Here is a 20,000-nt window from a genome sequence, read left to right on the forward strand (position 1 = left end):
TTTCACGGTCTCCTATTAAAGCTTAAACAACTGTCCATCCCATTTAGTTAATTAATCATGCGTCGCTGATATCAAAATACTGACTTATTAATCCCATTCTCGTGTCGTCAGATAATCATATTGCAAATTGAGCACACGCGCGTGCCGTTTGCAATATGATTAGTCTCTCTCTGTCTCTCTCGCTCGCTCACTCGCTCTCTCGCTCTCCATCCTCTCTCTCACTCCTCTCACCTCTCTCGCATCTCTCTCTCTCTCTCATCTCTCTCTCTTCATCTCTCTCCTCTCCTCTCGCTCTCTCTCTCTTTACTCTCTCTCTCTCTCCTCTCTCCTCTCTCTCTGCTCTCTCGCTGTCTCTCCCTCTCTCATCCCTTTCTCTCTCTATCGCTCTCTCTCTCTCTCCTCTCTCTCACTTCCTCTCACTCCTCTCTCATCTCTCTCACTCTCTCTCTCCTCTCTCTCTCTCTCTCCTCTCTTCTCTCGTCTTTTATCTCTCTCTCGTCTCATCTCTCACTCCTCTCTCCTCTCTCATTCTCCTCATCTCTCTCTCTCTCTCTCTCCTCTCTCTCCTCTCCTCTCTCACTCTTTCTCTCTCTTTTTATCTCTCTCTCTCCTCTCTACTCTCTCGTCTCTCTCTCTCTCTCTCTCTCTCTTCTCTCTCTCGCTGTCCTCTCCTCTCTCCTCCCTTTCTCTCTCTATCGCTCTCTCCTCTCTCTCTCTCTCTCTCCTTCTCTCTCACTCTCTCTCTCTCTCTCTCCTCTCTCTCACCTCTCTCTCTCTCTCTCACTCTCTTTCCTCATCTTTTTAATCTCTCTCTTCTCATCTCTCTCTCTCTCTCACTCTCTCTCTCTTCTCTCTCCTCCTCTCTCTCTCTCACCTCCTCTCCCTCACTCTCTCTCTCTTACTCTCTCTTTTTATCTCTCTCTCTCTCTCTCTCTCTCTGCCTCTCTCTCTCTCTATGTATGTGTGTGTGTTTGTGTAAGCATATCCATGTCCATATTCATATACTATGCACATGGATTTTCCTTTGCACATGTCTATGTATATTATGTCTATGTGTTCGTGTGTGTGCGTATATGTGTTCATGTGTGTTTATGTCTAACCTCGCGAGTCTACAAGGTACACACACGTATCTCTCAGTGTACATACAGATGATTGCTCACGTTCGCACGCCCTCCGCACTGTCTGCCCTATAACGAACGCCTCTTTATTGCGCTTGCCCGCCCGTTGCCACGTTCACTCGAGCAAATAACATGATTCACTTCATCCTTGCGACCTCTCTCGCTCGCCCGCTCTCCGCTCCTCTCTCTCTGTCTGCATTTCGCTTCTTTCTGTTTCTCTCGGTCTGTTTCTCTTTGTCTTTCGCTGTCTCCGCGTCTCTGTTTATCATTCGGTTTCTTTCTGTCTTCCCTCGTTTTCTTTCTCTCTTCCTCTTGTCATTTATTTTCTCTTTCTCATTTCTCCTTCCCCCTTCTCCTCTTCTCCTCTTCCACACCCCTCTTCTCCCCACCCCCTCCCCACCCTACTTTCTTCTCCCCTCTCCTTCCAAACTCTTCTCCCCTCCCCCTCCCCCTCCCCCTTCCTTCCTTTCTCATTCTCGTTCTCTTTCTTTTTCTCTGTCTCTCTCTCTCTCTCTCTCTCTCTCTCTCTCTCTCTCTCTCTCTCTTCATATGATGATGATATGAATAAGAATAGCATTAATAATAATAATAATAATAATAATAATAATAATAATAATAATAATAATAATAATAATAATAATAATAATAATAATAATAATAATAATAATGATAATAATAATAATTACCGTTATCATTATAATTATTAATATTTTTTATTATCATTAATATTACAATTATTTTTTTCTGATTAAGTTTACAATTACTACAGCCATTACTAATATTATTATCATTTATCATTATCATTGTTATTATTATCGCCACTGTTTTTATCATCAGCAGAAGTAGTATTATCACCACCATCATAAGTAACATTGATAACAATGAAAAACAACAAAAACAACAACGACACTCCCATAACAATTAAGAATTCCAAAAATATTAACACCCCCCTAAAAAGAAAGGAAGAAGTGACAATAAGTAACGATAAGTAACAACAATACCACAATAAAGAACAAACAAAAAACAAAAACAAAACAGAACAAAACAAAAAACAAAAACAAAACAACAAAACAAAAAAAATAATCATAAATTTCAAAAAATATTACCCCCCCTAAAAAAAAAAAAAAAAATCTTCACTACGCCCCGTTACAAATTAAATTTCTGCCCGAGTAGACTCAAGGCTTATCAAAATTTATGTTACCGACTTGAAGGGAAAGAAGTCCTCACCTCTGTAATTTTACAGGGCGTGGGAGAAGAGAGAGAGAGAGAGAGAGAGAGAGAGAGAGAGAGAGAGAGAGAGAGAGAGAGAGAGAGAGAGAGAGAGAAAGAGAGAGTGAGAGAGAGAGAGAGACAGAGAGATGAAGAGACAGAGAGAGAGAGAAACAGAGAGACAGAGAGACACAGAGACACACACACAGAGAGAGAGGGAGGCAGACAGATAAACAAGGAGAAAATGAAAAAGGGTGAATAAAAATAGGCAAACAGACAGCAAATAATTTTATACCATACAGTTTATCGTATACTGCGTAAATTATCACGAGAATACAATCAACAACGGTTTAAAATTATTTTGTTATGGCTGTACCTAATTGCTGGATTCAATATTCTATATGTGCACCTTTGCTTTTCCCTGTTTTCTGCCTCGCTCTTTCTGCCACTCTTTGTCTGTCTCTCTGTCTGTCTTTCTGTCTATTTCACTCTATATGCCTCTGCCTCCCTCTCTTTCTCCCTTTCCGTCTCCCTCTCTCCCTCACTATCCCTTTTCCTCTCCCTCTCCCCCTCACTTTTCCTCTCATCTCTCTCTCTCTCTCTCTCTCATCTCTCTCATCTCTCTCTCTCTCTCTCGCTTCTCATCTCCTCTCGTCTCTCTCTCATCTCTCTCTCTCTCTCTCTTCTCATCTCTCTCTCTCCTCCTCTCTCTCTCTCTCTTCTCTTTCCCAACATTTTCTCCCTCTTCTCCCCCTTATTCACTATCCCCTTTTCCTCTCCCTCTCCCCCTCACTTTTCCTCTCGCTCTCTCTCCTCCTCATCTCTCTCTCTCTCTCACTCTCTCTCATCTCTCTCTCATCTCTCCTCTCTCTCTCTCTCTCTCTCTCTCTCCTCCCTCCCTCTCCCTCTCCTTCTCCTTTTCTCTCTCCCTTGCCCCCTCGCTCTCCCTTTCCCTCTCCCTCTCCCTCTCCTCCCTCCCCCCCCCCCTCTCTCTCTCTCTCTCTCTCTCTCTGTCTCTCTCTCTCTCTCTCTCTCTCTCTCTCTCTCTCTGTCTCCCTCTCCCTCCCCCTCTCCCTCTCTTTCTCCCTCTCCCTCTCCCTCTCCTTCTCCCTCTCCCTCTCCCTCTCCCTCTCCCTCCTTCTCCCTCCCTCCCTGCCTTCCTCCCACTCTGTATCCGTGTGACCTATTTCCATTCAGACGTATATTTTCTATCACGACCTTTGTTATTATTACGAAAAAATATTCCGCCACTCTGTTTACCACACGCATATCTTACCCCACACACACACACACGCGCACGCTCGCTCGCTCGGGTCGCTCAAACGCCACAGATCTATTAAAGTGTTCTTTAATTTTTAAAAAAAGAGGAATAATAATGATAATAATGAAAAATAAATGATAGAAAATACGGTTGAGATTCCAAGGTAAACGTAAAGGATTTATTGTCCTGAAAATAATCGTTTACATATATGGATCAGAGCTTCCTTTCACGATTCCAGTTAATATGAACATTTTTTGCAAGCTTTATCATAACCTAACTGCTCATTATATCAGCAGAAATTATTACCAAATCATCACAATCTCAGTTATCATTAGTCATATTCACAGATCTCGTCACATCCACACAGCACAGATTTCATCACATATACGTTATACGTTTAACAAGCATGGCATAGCATATAACACATTAACACAGAGGTATTCGACATAGCAGCCACAGAAGAAACAGGTTATATTCACCAAAAGAAAGCTAGAAAGAAAGAAAGAAAGAAAAAAAAAATGCGTACATAACACCATAATTAAAATCAAACGGATTATCACTCTCATACCATATATACGACATCACCATACCGTCATCACGCCATTGAAATCCCTCACCACATCTGCCACATCATCACATCCAGTCGTCACATTATGCCTATCTTTACACCACATCACCACACCGGAATCACATCACACCATTACATCACAGCGGCATATCATAACACTGCATCACCACCACCACACGACCACCACATCACCGCCACTACATCACAACTTCTCCACCACATCACACCACCATCTACGAACGTCATCACATCGTCACCACATCACATCATCGCCACATCGCAACAGATCAGCAAATACCAGTCTTACTTCATCACCACATCAATCCCAGCCAATGCCACCCACATCACGCCCCCAGACATGGCCAGCTTTTCCGCAAAACACCTACGACACACGCACGGTTCTCTCTTTCACTCTCTCTTTGTCTCTCTCTCTCTCTCTCTCTCTCTCTCTCTCTCTCTCTCTCTCTCTCTCTCTCTCTCTCTCTCTCTCTCTCTCTCTCTTTCTCTCTCTCTCTCTTTCTCTCTCTCTCTCTCTCTCTCTCTCTCTCTCTCTCTCTCTCTCTCTCTCTCTCCCTCTCTCTCTCTTGCTCTCTCTCTCTCTTTCTTTCTTGCCCCCCCCCTTCTCTCTCTCTCTCTCTCTCTCTCTCTCTCTCTCTCTCTCTCTCTCTCTCTCTCTCTCTCTCTCTCTCTCTCTCTCTCTCTCTCTCCTCTCTCTCTCTCCTCTCCCTCTCTCGCCTCCCCCACTCACCCCCCCCACCCCCACACCCCCACACACAACCTACTTAAAGCGATCGTATAAGTGTGAACCCGTGTCATTTATAAGTGCATCCGGGGCAAACCCCAACTCAGAAGTCAATATTTCCTGGGAACTAGCATTTGACACTCCGTCCAATATGGCTTGACACGGAGCTAGGTCACGGCCGGGGGGAGGATGGGGTGGGGGGGTAGTTTGAGCTAGGGTTGCAGGGAGGAAGGGGGGGGGTAGGAAGAGGGGTAGGGAGAGGATAGGGGAGGAAGAGGGGGTAGGGAGAGGGGAAGGGAGAAAGAGGGAGGGAGAGATGTAGGTAGAGGGGGAGGGGAGGGGAAGGGAGGGGAGGGGGAGGGGAGGGAGAGGGGAGGGGGAGGAAGAGGAGGTAGGGAGAGGGGAGAGGAGGGGAGGGGGAGGAAGAGGGGGTAGGGAGAGGGGAGGGAGAGTGGAGGGGAGGGAGAGAGGTAGGGAGAGGGGAGGGGAGGAAGAGGGGGTAGGGAGAGGGGAAGGGAGAAAGAGGGGAGGGGAGGGGGAGGGGAGTGAGAGGGGAGGGGAGGGAGAGAGGAGGAGGGGAGGAAGAGGGGGTAGGGAGAAGGGAAGAGAGTAGTGGGGGGGGGGAGTTGAATAAAGATTGTTAGAATAATGATGATGATGGTTGTGGTTGTGGTTTGGTTGCGACCTGAGGTGTGATTGCTACTGTTGTTATTATTATTATTATCCTTATTATCATTATCATTGTTATTATTATTATCAGCAGTAGTAGTACTATTACTATTATCATCATAACTATCATTATTGCAATCATTAATAGTTTTTGTTATCCTCTTTTTCGTCTTCCCAATCTTCTTTTAATTGTTATTATCGTTATTACCATTATCATTATCATCATCACTTTTTATTATCATTATTATTATTACTGTTATTATTGTCATAATAATAGTAATGGTAACAAAAAAATAATGATAACAATAATGATGATGATGATGTTAAGGATAATACTTATAACAATAATAGTAACAATAATAATAACAATTATTATTATTATTATTATTATTATTATCATCATCATTATTGTCATAATCATTATTATTACTATCATCATAAATCATCAGTATGAATATAATTTTCATGATTATTACTGTTATATTTATCATCATCATCATCATCATCACCATCATATCCTCATCATAATTACCGTCATCATTCTTGTATTCACCTCCACCATCATTATCAATATCACTTCTACTCTTGTTACCGTCACCAATATTGTGATCATCATCACCATATTATCATCAACCTCGTCATCACCGTCATCACCATTACTATCTCGACGAAGGATACTATCGTGATTAGTTTCACTATCACTATCACTTATCAAAAAAAAAAATGCTCGTTTCTTTTGTTCTCATTGTTGTCACCATCACTACAGGGCGTCCAATTTCAGTAAATAACGAACTGGCAACTCACTCCGGATTCTGGGAATACTTAGATTCATCATTTTTTAAATTCCATTTGTTTTATTTATTATCATTTTCGTTCTGATCAGCTGACACATAATACTCAGCTTACATATGTTTGATTTTTCTAAAAAAAAAATATATATATATAAGCTTTTTTTTTTTTTAATTACTTGATTACTTTTCCTCAGAAAATCGGATCGGAATCCTCCAGGGATGAGGTGCCAGTTTATCATTTTTCTGAGATTGGAAGGAGTATAATATAAACTGATCATTTAGTCGTTATCCATTATCATTATTAACATGAGAGGGAGAATTTACATTCATCACATCCCATCACATACTTGTAACTTATATCAATATGGTATCATTAGAACATAACTTATATATATATATATATATATATATATATATTCTTTACAAGCCATCTTCGAATGATCATTTATAACATATTCATCACATCACCACATCATCATCACACGCTGATTACCACAAATACGCATCGCACAACAGTTAACACATACACACACCTCATATGGGTGACTAAGCACTCATGACTCATGCTCGTCAAACAGTCACACACCAGTCACCACACTCATCACACACTCATTACCACACCTGCCACCATGCTTACCACACGCCGCTCACTACATACTCATCATAGCATTCATAACATATATTCACCAGAAACCAATCACCATATACTCGGCCGATACCAATCACCTCTTCCTCCTTCTTCTCCTTCTCCTCCTCCTCCTCGTCTTCCTCCTCTTCCTCCTCCTTCTCTTCCTCCTCCACTTCCTTTTCCTCCACCACCTACTCTTCCTCCTCCTTCTCCTCCTCCTCCACCACCTCCTCCACCTCCTCTTCCTCCTCCTTCTCCTCCTCCTCCACTTCCTCTTCCTCCTCCACCCACTCTTCCTCCTCCTTCTCATCCTCCTCCTCCTCCACCTCCTCTTCCTCCTCCTCCTCCTCCTCCTCCTCCTCCTCCTCCTCCTCCTCCTCCTCCTCCTCCTCCTCCTCCTCCACCTCCTCCTCCTCCGCCTCCTCCTCCTTCTCCACCTCCTCTTCCTCCTCCTTCTCCTCCTCCTCCACTTCCTCTTCCTCCTCCTCCTCCTCCTCCTCCTCCTCCTCCTCCTCCTCCTCCTCCTCCTCCTCCTCCTCCTCCTCCTCCTCCTCCTCCACCTCCTCTTCCTCCTCCACCTCCTCTTCCTCCTCCTCCTCCTCCTCCTCCTCCTCCTCCTCCACCTCCTCCTCCTCCTCCTCCTCCTCCTCCACCTCCTCCTCCTCCGCCTCCTCCTCCTTCTCCACCTCCTCTTCCTCCTCCTTCTCCTCCTCCTCCACTTCCTCTTCCTCCTCCTCCTCCTCCTCCTCCTCCCTCCTCCTCCTCCTCCTCCTCCTCCTCCTCCTCCTCCTCCTCCTCCTCCTCCTCCTCCACCTCCTCCTCCTCCTCCTCCTCCTCCTCCTCCTCCTCCACCTCCTCCGCCTCCTCCTCCTTCTCCACTTCCTCTTCCTCCTCCACCTCCTCTTCCTCCTCCTTCTCCTCCTCCTCCACTTCCTCTTCCTCCTCCTCCTCCTCCTCCTCCTCCTCCTCCTCCTCCTCCTCCTCCTCCTCCTCCCTCCTTCTCCTCCTTCTCCTCCTTCTCCTCCTCCTCCACCTCCTCTTCCTCCTCCTCCTCCTCCTCCTCCTCCTCCTCCTCTTCCTCCTCCTCCTCCTCCTCCTCTTCCTCCTCCTCTTCCTCCTCCTCCTCCTCCTCCTCCTCCTCCTCCTCCTCCTCCTCCTCTTCCTCCTCACTTTCACCTCATCACAATCACACATAATCGCCGCCTACTCATCACACGCCAATCATCACCCATTTCCTCCCTTCCTCCTCTTCTTCTCTCCATATCGGACGGCCAAATATCGACTTGGCACCGGGAGGGGAGGGGGGGTAGAGGGAGGGGGAGGAGAAAGGATAGAGGGGGAGGGGGAGGGATAGAGGGGAGGGGAGGGGAAGAGGGGTTGGGGAGGGGAGGGGAGAGGGAAGGGGGAAGGGGGAGGAGAGGGGAGAGGAGAGGGGGAAGGGATAAGGGAAGAAGAAGAGGGGAGGAGGGAGAGGTAGGAGGCGGGGGAGAGGGGAGATGAGGAGGAAGAGCAGAAGAGGGGGAGGGGGGGGGGGAGTGGCAGGTTCTAGGGCGCGCGAAACAACACATGGCAGGCGGACGAGAGAGAGAAAGGGGGGGGGGGAGGGAGGGGGAGATACGAACACATAGCCTTTTCTTCTTCTTCTCCTCTTTCTCCTTTCTCCTTTCGTATGTTGCTTTCTTTTCATTTCATTTTTTTCTTGTCCGTTTATTTATTTTTGTGTGTATATTTTCTCTTGTTTTTCTGTTTTCCTTTTCATCTTCTCCCTTTTCCCATTTCCCATTCTCCTCGGGCTTTTTATTTCCCCTTTCCTCTTGCTTCTTTCTCCCTCCCTCTCTCCTCTCTGCCTTTCGTCTTCCCCCTTTTATCTCCCTTCTACTTCCACTATTTCCCTCTCTCCCCTCTTTTTCCCCTTTCTCCTTCCCTCCCCTCATTCCCTCTTCCCTTTCCCCTCTAATGTCTTCTTCCTTTCTCTTCCCTTTTTTCCCCTCTCCTTCTCTCCCTTCCCCCTCCTCCTCTTCCCCCCCCCCCCCCCATCCTCCTCTTCCTCTCTTCCACCTTCTTCTTTCCCTATTTTCTTCCTACCCTCTCTCCCATTCTCTTTCCCCTCTCATCTCCCTAATCCTTCTCCCCTCTTCTCTCTCACCATCCACCTCCTCCCTCCTTCTAACACCCCCTCTCCCCCCTCTTCCTACTCTTCCTCTCCTACCTTCCTCCTTCCTCTCTCCTCTCTCCCCTTCCTCCTTCCCCTCTCATCCCCCCTCTCCCCTCTCCCTTCTCCCCTCTCACCTCTCCATCTCCTCCTCCCTCCACCCTTTCTTCTTCCCCCTCCCATCCCTTCCTCCTTTCTCTCTCATCCATCCCCCTTCCCCTCTCTCCCTCCTCCTCTCCCTCTCCCCCACATCCTCTTTCTCCTCCTCCCCCTTCTTCCCTTCCTCCTTTCCCTCTCTCCTCTCTCTTTCCCCCTCTTTCTCCTCCTCCCCCTTCTCCCCTTCCTCCTTTCCCTCTCTCTCTCTCTCCTTCCCCCCCCCCCCCCCTTCCCTTAGCAGATGGAAAGTACCTCGATGATTCTGTGAAGGATAAGCAGTCGATCTCAGCTGTGAGGATTTTTGACTCTCCTGCTGGTTTTATATTCTCGAGGAGACTGTCTGTTTGTTTGTTGGTGTGCTTGGGCGTGTTCGTGTTTGTTTGTGTTTGTTTGTTTGTGTGTGTGTGTGTGTGTGTGTGTGTGTGTGTGTGTATGTGTGTGTGTGTGTGTGTGTGTATGTGTGTGTGTGCATGTGCGTACCTGCATCTGCATATGCATATAAGCATTCGTATCCATATACTCCTATATGTGTCTGCATGCATAAGCCCATGTATATGTATCATTTATAGGAATTACCCCAGCCATTTTTTTTTTTCTTTTTATAATGAAAACTTAAAATCCCATGGTTTGAAGTGAGATATCTTTGGAATTCAGATATTCCCCAAATAAATCTATATTGCAAAGTCGAAAATCAGAGTGGGAAATATTTCGTGTTTTTCTATTCTGAGAGAAAAGTTTAAGTTCAGTTCACGGGTATGTGTGATTTTGTTAATGAAATATATCTTACTGTTTTTTTGTTTTGTTTTTTTTAATTAATAGATCGTTGATTATGATTGTAATGTTATCATCAATTTGATTATGATTGTTTTCATGATTTGTCATGGCAATTGTAATGGTAATAATTCTGATAACATAAGAAAAGTTATGATGATGATGATGATAGTGATAGTAAAGACAATTACTAACATAATGATACTAACAATAATAATGATAATAATAGGGATCATAGAAAATAATGATGACAGTTATAATAAGGATGGAGACTAATAACAACAGTAAACATAGGTAAGTTAAGAACAACGACAACAATAAAAAAGAAAAGAAATAATAATGATAATAAGGATAGTTATTATTATTATCATTATTATTATTATTGTTGTTATTATTATTATTATTATTATTATTATTATTATTATTATTATTATTATTATTATTATCATTATTATTATTATCATTATTATTATCATTATTATTATCATTATTATTGTTATCGTTACCATTAGCATTATTACTAGTATTAGTAGTAGTAGTAGAAGAATCATTATAATTAATATTAATGTTGAAGATAATGATAATAATGATTATGATATGTAAACGGATTAATCAGTTTAAATATATATATAATGAAAATAGTAAACGAATAAAAATGAAAGCAAGAAATAAAACATTATTGGAAGTCAATGCAACAAAGAAGGGAATTAAGAAAAATTAAGAAAAATAGTTAGAAGCTTACAAAGAAAATTTCACAGATCGTGACTCGAAGAAAATTCGAGAGTCCCACAAAAATACTTAACTAAATAAAAATAAATAAATAAACCTTTAACTTCATAGGAACCCTTAGTATTACCAGAATAAGAGTAAAAGTTAGAGAAACATGAATAAACACGTAACTAATAATATTTAGTGACTAGACTTGCCGTGAGACCTTCTGGCAAGCATTATTAATATTACGTAGCACAACTATATTCATTATTCTTCAAAGTTCATTTGGATTCTGGAGTAAACACTGGCTGTCAGAGTTGAGAAGTTAGACGGCACGGTGATGGTCAAACTTCGTGATATGGACTTATTTGTAAGTTAGAATACGCTATCATTCGGATAATTATTTATTGACCGTACCAAGGCTTATTTGAAATACAGATACAGTTATAATTCTAGTAAATATTTATTGATCGTGATAAGGGTTTATTTGTAATATAGATAAATTATAGTTTTAATTATTATATATGGAGAAACGGAAAAAGATATTCCGATTACTTATTTCTGGAAGTATAAGTGCCATGACATGACGTTCCGATCAAGTATAAACAAATGACTATCGGATCCCACAGGCCTAAGAAACATTCAAAAACCACTCAAAGTATAGCATTTCCTCTTCTCAAACCGACAAAGTAAACTAACCATTCAATTAAACATCCAACCTCTCCGCCAAATATGTTTCCTCAATTTAGATATATGAGTTTCTTTAAGATATGCATAGCAAAACAAAAGCAAAACTCAAATGGCGGGATCTGAGTCCAACGCGTCTGGGACATGGCGAGGTCGCGTGATTTAGGGAATTCAACTTCTTATAATAACTTCTGTCTGCGGTGTCATTAGTGAGAAATCCCCTTGGCAAGAGCTCAATTTTATTGTTATTTGCGGAAGGAATGGAGAGGATTTGTAGGATTTTTGTTTTTGTTTTGTTTTTTTGTTTTGTTTTGCGTTTCGTTTTGTTTCGTTTCGTTTTGTTTCTTTCATTTGTGGGTTTGCGGATGTATTTTTTATATATATATAATTTTATTTTACTCTCTCTATCTCTCTTTTTTCTTCTTCTTTCTTTTTCCCCTTTTTTCTTTCCCTTTCTCTCTCTCTCTCTCTCTCTCTCTCTCTCTCTCTCTCTCTCTCTCTCTCTCTCTCTCTCTCTCTCTCTCTCTATCTATCTATCTATCTCTCTCATTTTGACGCTCATTCTATTTATTTATGTATTCATTTATTATTATTTTTTTTTTATCTTTTTTTTTATCTATATATTTTTTTAAGAAAATGTCTATGAAAATGAAAACAAAAACAACTGATTTTACTACAATCCATTTCAATCTATGATATATTTGATACAACACAATTTCGTCTTTTACCTTCTATCATAAATATAAATAACCAATTCACAACACTTACATAAAAGTAAATAAATAACTTATGTCAATAGATTAAAAAATAATAATATTAACCAACTCACATAACCATAAGTCAAGACATTCCAGCACGAAATGAAAATATACCTCACGCCTGTTACAGTTATGGTTAAATTTGTTATATCTAAAGCTCACCTATAGTTTGAACACTTTTTTTTCTTCATTCATTCACCTTCGTTTGTTTGTTTAATTGAGTCACCTGTAGTAGTTATTGTTGAACTTGTTATGCCTTAACTTCCCCTATAGTTTAAACACTGTCTTTTATAGTTTGTTCATTCGCCTGTAGCAGTTGTTGTAGAACTTATTAAAGATAAACTTCACCTATAGTATGAACATTAGTTTTTTCTTCATCCATTCACCTGTAAGAGTTGTTGTTGAACTTAATAAAGCAAAACTTCACCTATAGTTTGAACACTTTTTGCTTCATTCACTCACGTGTAGCAGTTGTTGTTGAACTTAATAAAGCAAAACTTCACCTATAGTTTGAACACTTTTTTTGCTTCATTCATTCACCTGTAGCAAATCCGTTGAACTTGTTATACCGCAGCCTCACCTATAATTTGAACAGCGTCTTTTATCGTTCGTTCACTCACCTGTAGCAGTTGTTGTTGAACTTGTTATAGGAGGCCAGGGCTAAGAGGGTGCCGAAGCCAGGGCCGAGGCTGAAGAAGATTTGAGTGGCGGCGTCGACCCAGACCTGGCGGCGAGAGAGAGAGGAAGATGACGGGGCTGAGAGGATTTCCTGCCTTTTTTTATTATATTTTTTCGTGACCTTGTTTTTTTGGTTTTTTTTTTTCCTTTCTTTCTCTCTTTCGCTTTCGTTTTCTCTGTCTCTGTGTCTGTGTCTGTCTCTGTCTCTGTCTCTGTCTCTGTCTCTGTCTCTCTCTATCTCTCTCTCTCTCTCTCTCTCTCTCTCTCTTTCTCTCTTTCTATCTCTCTCTCTTTCTATCTCTCTCTCTTTATCTCTCTCTCTCTTTCTCTCTCTCTCTCACATTCACTCTCATTATCACTATCACTCTCACTCTCACTCTCACTCTCACTCTCACTCTCACTCTCTCTCTTCTTCAACCCTTTCTTTCCTCCCCTACCCCCTTTCCCTTCCTCCCCCTCCCTCCCCTATTTACCACCATCTCCTCCCCCCGTCCCCCTTCCCTTTCCCCTCCCTTCCCCCACCCATCCACCCCCCTTCCTCCTCCCTCCTTCCTTCCTTCCTTCCTTCCTCCTCCTCCTCCTCCTCCTCCACCCCATCCCCCATCCACCCCCCTTCCTCCACCCCACTTCCTCCCCCCCTCCTTCCCTCCTCTCCTCCTCCTTCCCTCCTCCTTCCCTCCTCCTTACCTTCGGTTTATCAAGCATCTGGAACCTCGGCGTCAGGTAGTACAAGATGCCGTTGGTGGCGCCGGGGAGAGTGACGCCGCGGACGAGCAGGATGATGAGCACGACGTACGGCATGAGGGCGGTCACCCACACAGCCTTTGGGGGGGGGAAGGGGGGGAGGGGAGAAGGGAGGAGAAGGGGGGTGAGGAGGTGGGGGGGAAAGAGGGAGTAGGGGGAAAAGGGGGAGGTGGGGAGGAAGGTGGGGGAGTGGGGGAAAAGGAGGAAGGTGGGAGGGGGTGAGGAAGTGGGGGGAAAGAGGGAGGATGGGGGAGGGGAGCGGGTGATAAAAAGGGGGGAGGAGTGGGTGAGTGAAAAGGGGGAGGGGGAGGGGGAGGGGGAGAGGGTGAAGAGGGGGGAGGTGGGTGAGAAGTGGGTGAAAAGGGGGGAGGGGGATGAGGAGGTGGGTGAAAAAGGAGGGAATGGGGAGGTGGATGAAAAAGGGAGGAGGTGGGAGAGGAAGGGGGAGAAAAGGGGGGAGGGGGAGGGGGAGGTGGGTGAAGAGGTGGGTGAAAAGGAGGGAATGGGGAGGTGGATGAAAAAGGGAGGAGGTGGGAGAGGAAGGGGGAGACAAGGGGGGAGGGGGAGGTGGGTGAAGAGGTGGGTGAAAAAGGAGGGAATGGGGAGGTGGATGAAAAAGGGAGGAGGTGGGAGAGGACGAGGGAGAAAAGGTGGGAGGGGGAGGGGAGGTGGGTGAAAGAGGGGGGGAGGGGGAGGTGGGTGAAGAGGTGGGTGAAAAAGATAAAAGAGAGAAAGGGGAATAGGAGTGGATGAGGAAGTGGATTAAAAGGTGGATAAAGCAGGTGGAAGGGAGAAGAAAGAAAGATTGGATTAGTTATAATTAAATACTAATTACAACAATATTGATGAGGAAGTGACAACACTAATAATAATCAGAGAACAATAAACAACAACAATGATAATGATCTTAATGATGATGATGATGATAGTGATGATAATATTATGATGATAATGATAATAACAATGACAACAACAACAGCAGCAGCATAACAAAAACACCATAAACAAAACTAAATTACGCATCTCAAAACAAAAACAAAACAAAAACAAAAAAGCCTCATTGGGTGTCATTAAATACAGGGTCATTTTATACTCCTTTGCCTCTAATAACAATCTTGTGTTTTTACGAGCCGTATAAAATCTTTCAAAAAATTAAATGTGATTTTTTTTTTTTGGCTTAATCGGAAGGGAAGGGAGAGACGAGGTAAGAAGAAGAGGAAGTGAAAAGATTATAATGATTAGTGGTGATGGTGATGATGGTGATGATGATGGTGATGATGATGGTGATGATAATGATGATGGTGATTATGGTGGTGATTATGATGATGGGAATATCACGAAGGCGATGATAATGATGTGATGGTGATGATGATCATGTTTGTGATGATGTTGATGGTGATGGTGCTGATGCTGATGAGGATAGTGATGATGATGATGATGATGGTGATTATGATGTTGATGGTTATGATAATGAAAACGTAAATTAAAATGATAATGATGACAATGATAATAATCACAAAAGACGCAAAATCAGAATTAAGAATAAAGAGAAAAGGAGGAAAAATCTGAGAACAGAAATCACAGGAAACACGTAGAACAGAGTAGACAGAAAAGTAGAAGAAACAACATTAGAACAAAAGATACAGAAAACGAGGAGAGGGAGAGGGAGAGAGGGAGAGAGAGAGAGAGAGAGAGAGAGAGAGAGAGAGAGAGAGAGAGAGCGAGACAGACAGAGAGAGAGAGAGAGAGAGAGAGAGAGAGAGAGAGAGAGAGAGAGAGAGAGAGAGAGAGAGAGAGAGAGCGAGACAGACAGAGAGAGAGAGAGAGAGAGAGAGAGAGAGAGAGAGAGAGAGAGAGAGAGAGAGAGAGCGAGACAGACAGAGAGAGAGAGAGAGAGAGAGAGAGAGAGAGAGAGAGAGAGAGAGAGAGAGAGAGAGAGAGAGAGAGAGAGCGAGACAGACAGAGAGAGAGCGAGACAGACAGAGAGAGAGAGAGAGAGAGAGAGAGAGAGAGAGAGAGAGAGAGAGAGAGAGAGAGAGAGAGAGAGAGAGAGAGAGAGAGAGAGAGAGAGAGAGAGAGAGAGAGAGAGAGAGAGAGAGAGAGAGAGAGAGAGAGAGAGAGAGAGAGAGAGAGAGCGAGACAGACAGAGAGAGAGAGAGAGAGAGAGAGAGAGAGAGAGAGAGAGAGAGAGAGAGAGAGAGAGAGAGAGAGAGAGAGAGAGAGAGAGCGAGACAGACAGAGAGAGAGAGAGAGAGAGAGAGAGAGAGAGAGAGAGAGAGAGAGAGAGAGAGGAGAGAGTGAGAGAGAGAGAGAGAGAGAGAGAGAGAGAGAGAGACATACAGACAGACAGACAGCCAGACAGAGTAGACAAACAAAGAAAGAACCAAAAATAAAAATTAAAGAAAATTACGTTTCAAAATCACCCTCCAACCCACCCACCCACCTTGCCCACCCCCCCTAAAAAAATCAACCCTTCCCCCTCCTTCCCCCCTCTCCCCCCTCCCTCTCACACACAAAAAAACAAACAACAGAACTAGCGTATCCGAATCGCATTTTGCAAGAGTCTCCCCCCTTCCCCCCCTCCCCCCCCCCTTTAAAGAGACGAAAACAAGTGGCTCCATCTAGGGACGAAAGCTCTCAGCGTCTCTCGGAGGGGTTGCCGGATCGTAATTGCATGCGGATTTATGCGGACGGCGAGTGAGTGACGTCGTAGCGCGCGCGATTTGTTTGGGATTTCTGACCTCGCGCTTTATTTCGTTGGTTATTTAGTGAGGGAGGAAGGGGGTGGAGGAAAAGGGGGGGGGGGGTGCGTTCGTAGAGAATGGGAATGGGATATATATATATATTTTTTTTTTAAGAGAGTTCTATTAGTATGGGATTTTTTTTTTTTTTTTTTTTTTTTTTTTTTTTTTTTTTTTTTAAGAAAAAATCTGTGACATAAAAATACATGTGAAGAAACTGCTTTTATTATGAAGGAAAGTTGGATGAGGATGAGATGGTCTTTTTAACTAACAATTTACACACATTTTGAAATAGAGATCGATGGGTTAAAGTTATTATTCAAATCATTATCACAATGCACAAGTTCAATTCGCGTGAACTGCAAGATTCAATCACGATGACAAAACTAAAAAAAAAATTAAAAAATAACTAAAAATAAAAAATAAAAAATAACTTAAAAAATCATATATATATATAATAAAACGAATTTTTATAAATCCTAAAAGAAATTCGCGGGCAAACTCCTAAAGCGTTCGAATTCCTGCATTCTCTCTCAGACACTAATCTGTTCTATACCGAATACCTATGCACTTCACGCTAACTCATTTATTATTATTATTATTATTTTTTTTTTAACTAAATGCAACTCTGGTTCTTACTGTTGCTCTGGCCTGCTTTACATGAGGATTAATGTTCAAAACCTCTAATGATGGCTTCATTACTGGCCTGCTTGTAGCTCGGTTGGACCTAAAATAATGTTCGATGTTATTCCGCCAAAGATAATTCTTAGACAAAAAAAAAAAGACAAAAAAAATCAGTTCTGTTTATCTTAGACATAAAAAAAAAATTAGTTTTGTTTATAACTATCATGTCTTAATTTTATATCTAAAATAATTTATTTACGTCCACTAATAACTAGACTGATAAATGAATGAAATGAATTGGTGAATAAACACACAAAAAGCATATTAATAAAAACGTTGAATAAGTAAATTGATTTGTTAATGAAGAGATAAATAAAAAGAGATAAAAAAGATAAAAAGATAGATAAAAAAACAGATAAATGAGATAAGTTTATTATAGAACAAAATAATTAAACAAATGAATGAACTTGTAATTTAAATAAACACATGGAAATATATCAATAAGTAGATGATTAAATTGTTTAGATAAATAGATAAACAGATAATAACTAAAACAATAAACAGATAATAAATAAGCTTCCAAACAAACAAACAAAGAACAAATAATAAGACAAAAACACAAGCAAAAAAATTATAAACAAAAGACCGAAAAACACACAAACAAAAAACAATAAACAAAAACAAAAACAGATAATAACTAAAAAAGATAAAAAGATAGATAAAAAAACAGATAAATGAGATAAGTTTATTATAGAACAAAATAATTAAACAAATGAATGAACTTGTAATTTAAATAAACACATGGAAATATATCAATAAGTAGATGATTAAATTGTTTAGATAAATAGATAAACAGATAATAACTAAAACAATAAACAGATAATAAATAAGCTTCCAAACAAACAAACAAAGAACAAATAATAAGACAAAAACACAAGCAAAAAAATTATAAACAAAAGACCGAAAAACACACAAACAAAAAACAATAAACAAAAACAAAAACAGATAATAACTAAAACAAATAAACAGATAATATTTAAACTTCCAAACAAACAAACAAACAAAAGATAATAAGACAAAAAAAACAAGCAAAAAAAAAAAACATCACTAAACAAAAGAACAAAAAAAAACACAAATTAAAAAACATCAATAAACAAAAAATAAAAAATAAAACAAAACAAATAATAAAAATAAAAATAGATACATCCGTAATCCTCCTCAAACACACAAACAAAAAGAAAACAATGATAAACAAAAGAACAAAAAAAAACACACAAAAAATAAAACATTTATAAACAAAAAACATAAAAACAATAAAACAAAAACAAAAACAAACAATAAAAGAATAAAACTAAATACACCCGTAACCCTCCTTCTCGCCGCGAAGGCTAAGCCAATTTATCGGCGGTGACCCTCGTCCGCTGCCTGCCCTGACCTCACTTTTCATTCACAGTCGACTGACCCCCGACGAAGTTTCGAGAAGTTTCCCGGGCGAGGGAGGCACCAGATTGAAGGACCGAGCGAGCTTTATAAGGTCTAAGGCTCTGTTTTTTCTCCCCCTATTGCGTTAAATGTGTTTATAGCTGCTGGTTAATAGGTATGGTTCGTAGAATGGAAGCCTATTGGAGGAATTGGGAAAGTGGTCGATGTATAAATTGCGTATTGTAAAGTAGATTTTCAAAATTGATGGATGTGTGGTATAAGATACTGTACTTATATTTATTTTTCTTAAAATGACGAATGTTTTTGTTATACTATACGTACTTAAATTGATTTTAGATACTGATGAACTTGTATGTTATAAAATACGTACTTAATCTGATTTAAAAAAAATAATGAACTTACATGTTATAAAGTACGTACTTAAACTGACTGCAATGAACTTACACCCTAAATAAGCTGATTAACCGATGTAATTATATAAGGACAATAAACTTTCTAATGTCTAAGGACAAATCTACGTACGAAAATGATTCTATACCAAACACATAACTAACGACTGAGACAAAAATTAACAGAAAGCATGCCTGTGAATATAAGTAACATATACTTAACACGAACTCAAAAAGTATGCAAACACTTGCCTCGTATTTAACAGTGGAAAAAAATATATATCATAATATCAACACCTTTATCGGGAAAATTAACCCTGGGATAAAATAGATGGCGTTCCATACTATGGATTTAGCATCTTAATCCAAGTAAAATCACCAAGTATGGCTGATAACGTATCTTTTTCTATAGCATTTGGCACCATAACTTTACGAAGAAAGGGATGAATATGGTGCCTTTAACTTGGATATCTATCTATTTTTTTTTTTTTTGTTAACAATTTTAAAAGTTGATGAATATGTAGGCCTACTTTTCTTTTCTGTGGATTTGACACCATAAGGATAACTAGATACTTTTTTATAGTAGATTTGACACCTTTCACAGTATGAATGAATACTTATCTTTTCCGTGGATTTAGCCTTTACCAGTAAATAAATGGATATCTGCCCTTTGATGTAGATATGACACCTTTAATCTTGGATAAATGACACCCACCTCCCTCGCGGAATTGACACCTCCACCCATTAAAATAATTTATCAAAAGAAGTTCTTAGAGCCATTACCCAATCAAAAATAAAAAATTACTATAACTATTACTACCCATTAAAACAACTTTATTATTATCATTATTAACTATTAAATCAACATATAAAATGAAGACCTTAGAGCCATTACCCAACAAAACCACTTTATTATAATTATCATTACCCGATAAAACAACTTTATTACCATATTACCCTTTAAACCAACTTATAAAAAGAAGAACTCAGAGCCATTGCCCATGAAAACAACCTTATTATAATCATTATTGCCCATTAAAACAACTTTGTCATCATATTACCCAATAAAAACCTTATTCCAATTATAATTACCCATTAGAACAACTTTATTATCTTATTACCCACTGAAGCAACGTATAAAGAGCAGATCTCAGAGCCAT

General features: G+C 40.9%; 1 protein-coding gene across 1 annotated transcript in view; it reads right to left on the bottom strand.

Annotated features, from left to right (window-relative positions):
• The window catches only part of LOC125037438 (sodium-dependent serotonin transporter-like), a 72,223-nt gene that overhangs the window by 24,666 nt on the left and 27,557 nt on the right, over nucleotides 1-20,000 (bottom strand). The window contains exons 5-6 of the mRNA XM_047630582.1: nucleotides 13,587-13,721; nucleotides 12,842-12,945 (exon numbers count right to left, since the gene is read on the bottom strand). Coding sequence (XP_047486538.1) covers nucleotides 12,842-12,945; nucleotides 13,587-13,721 — 239 coding nt within the window. The remainder of the gene's footprint in view (nucleotides 1-12,841; nucleotides 12,946-13,586; nucleotides 13,722-20,000) is intronic.

The sequence above is a fragment of the Penaeus chinensis genome, chromosome 23 (assembly GCF_019202785.1).
Source record: "Penaeus chinensis breed Huanghai No. 1 chromosome 23, ASM1920278v2, whole genome shotgun sequence".
Classification (NCBI taxonomy): Eukaryota; Metazoa; Arthropoda; class Malacostraca; order Decapoda; family Penaeidae; genus Penaeus; species Penaeus chinensis.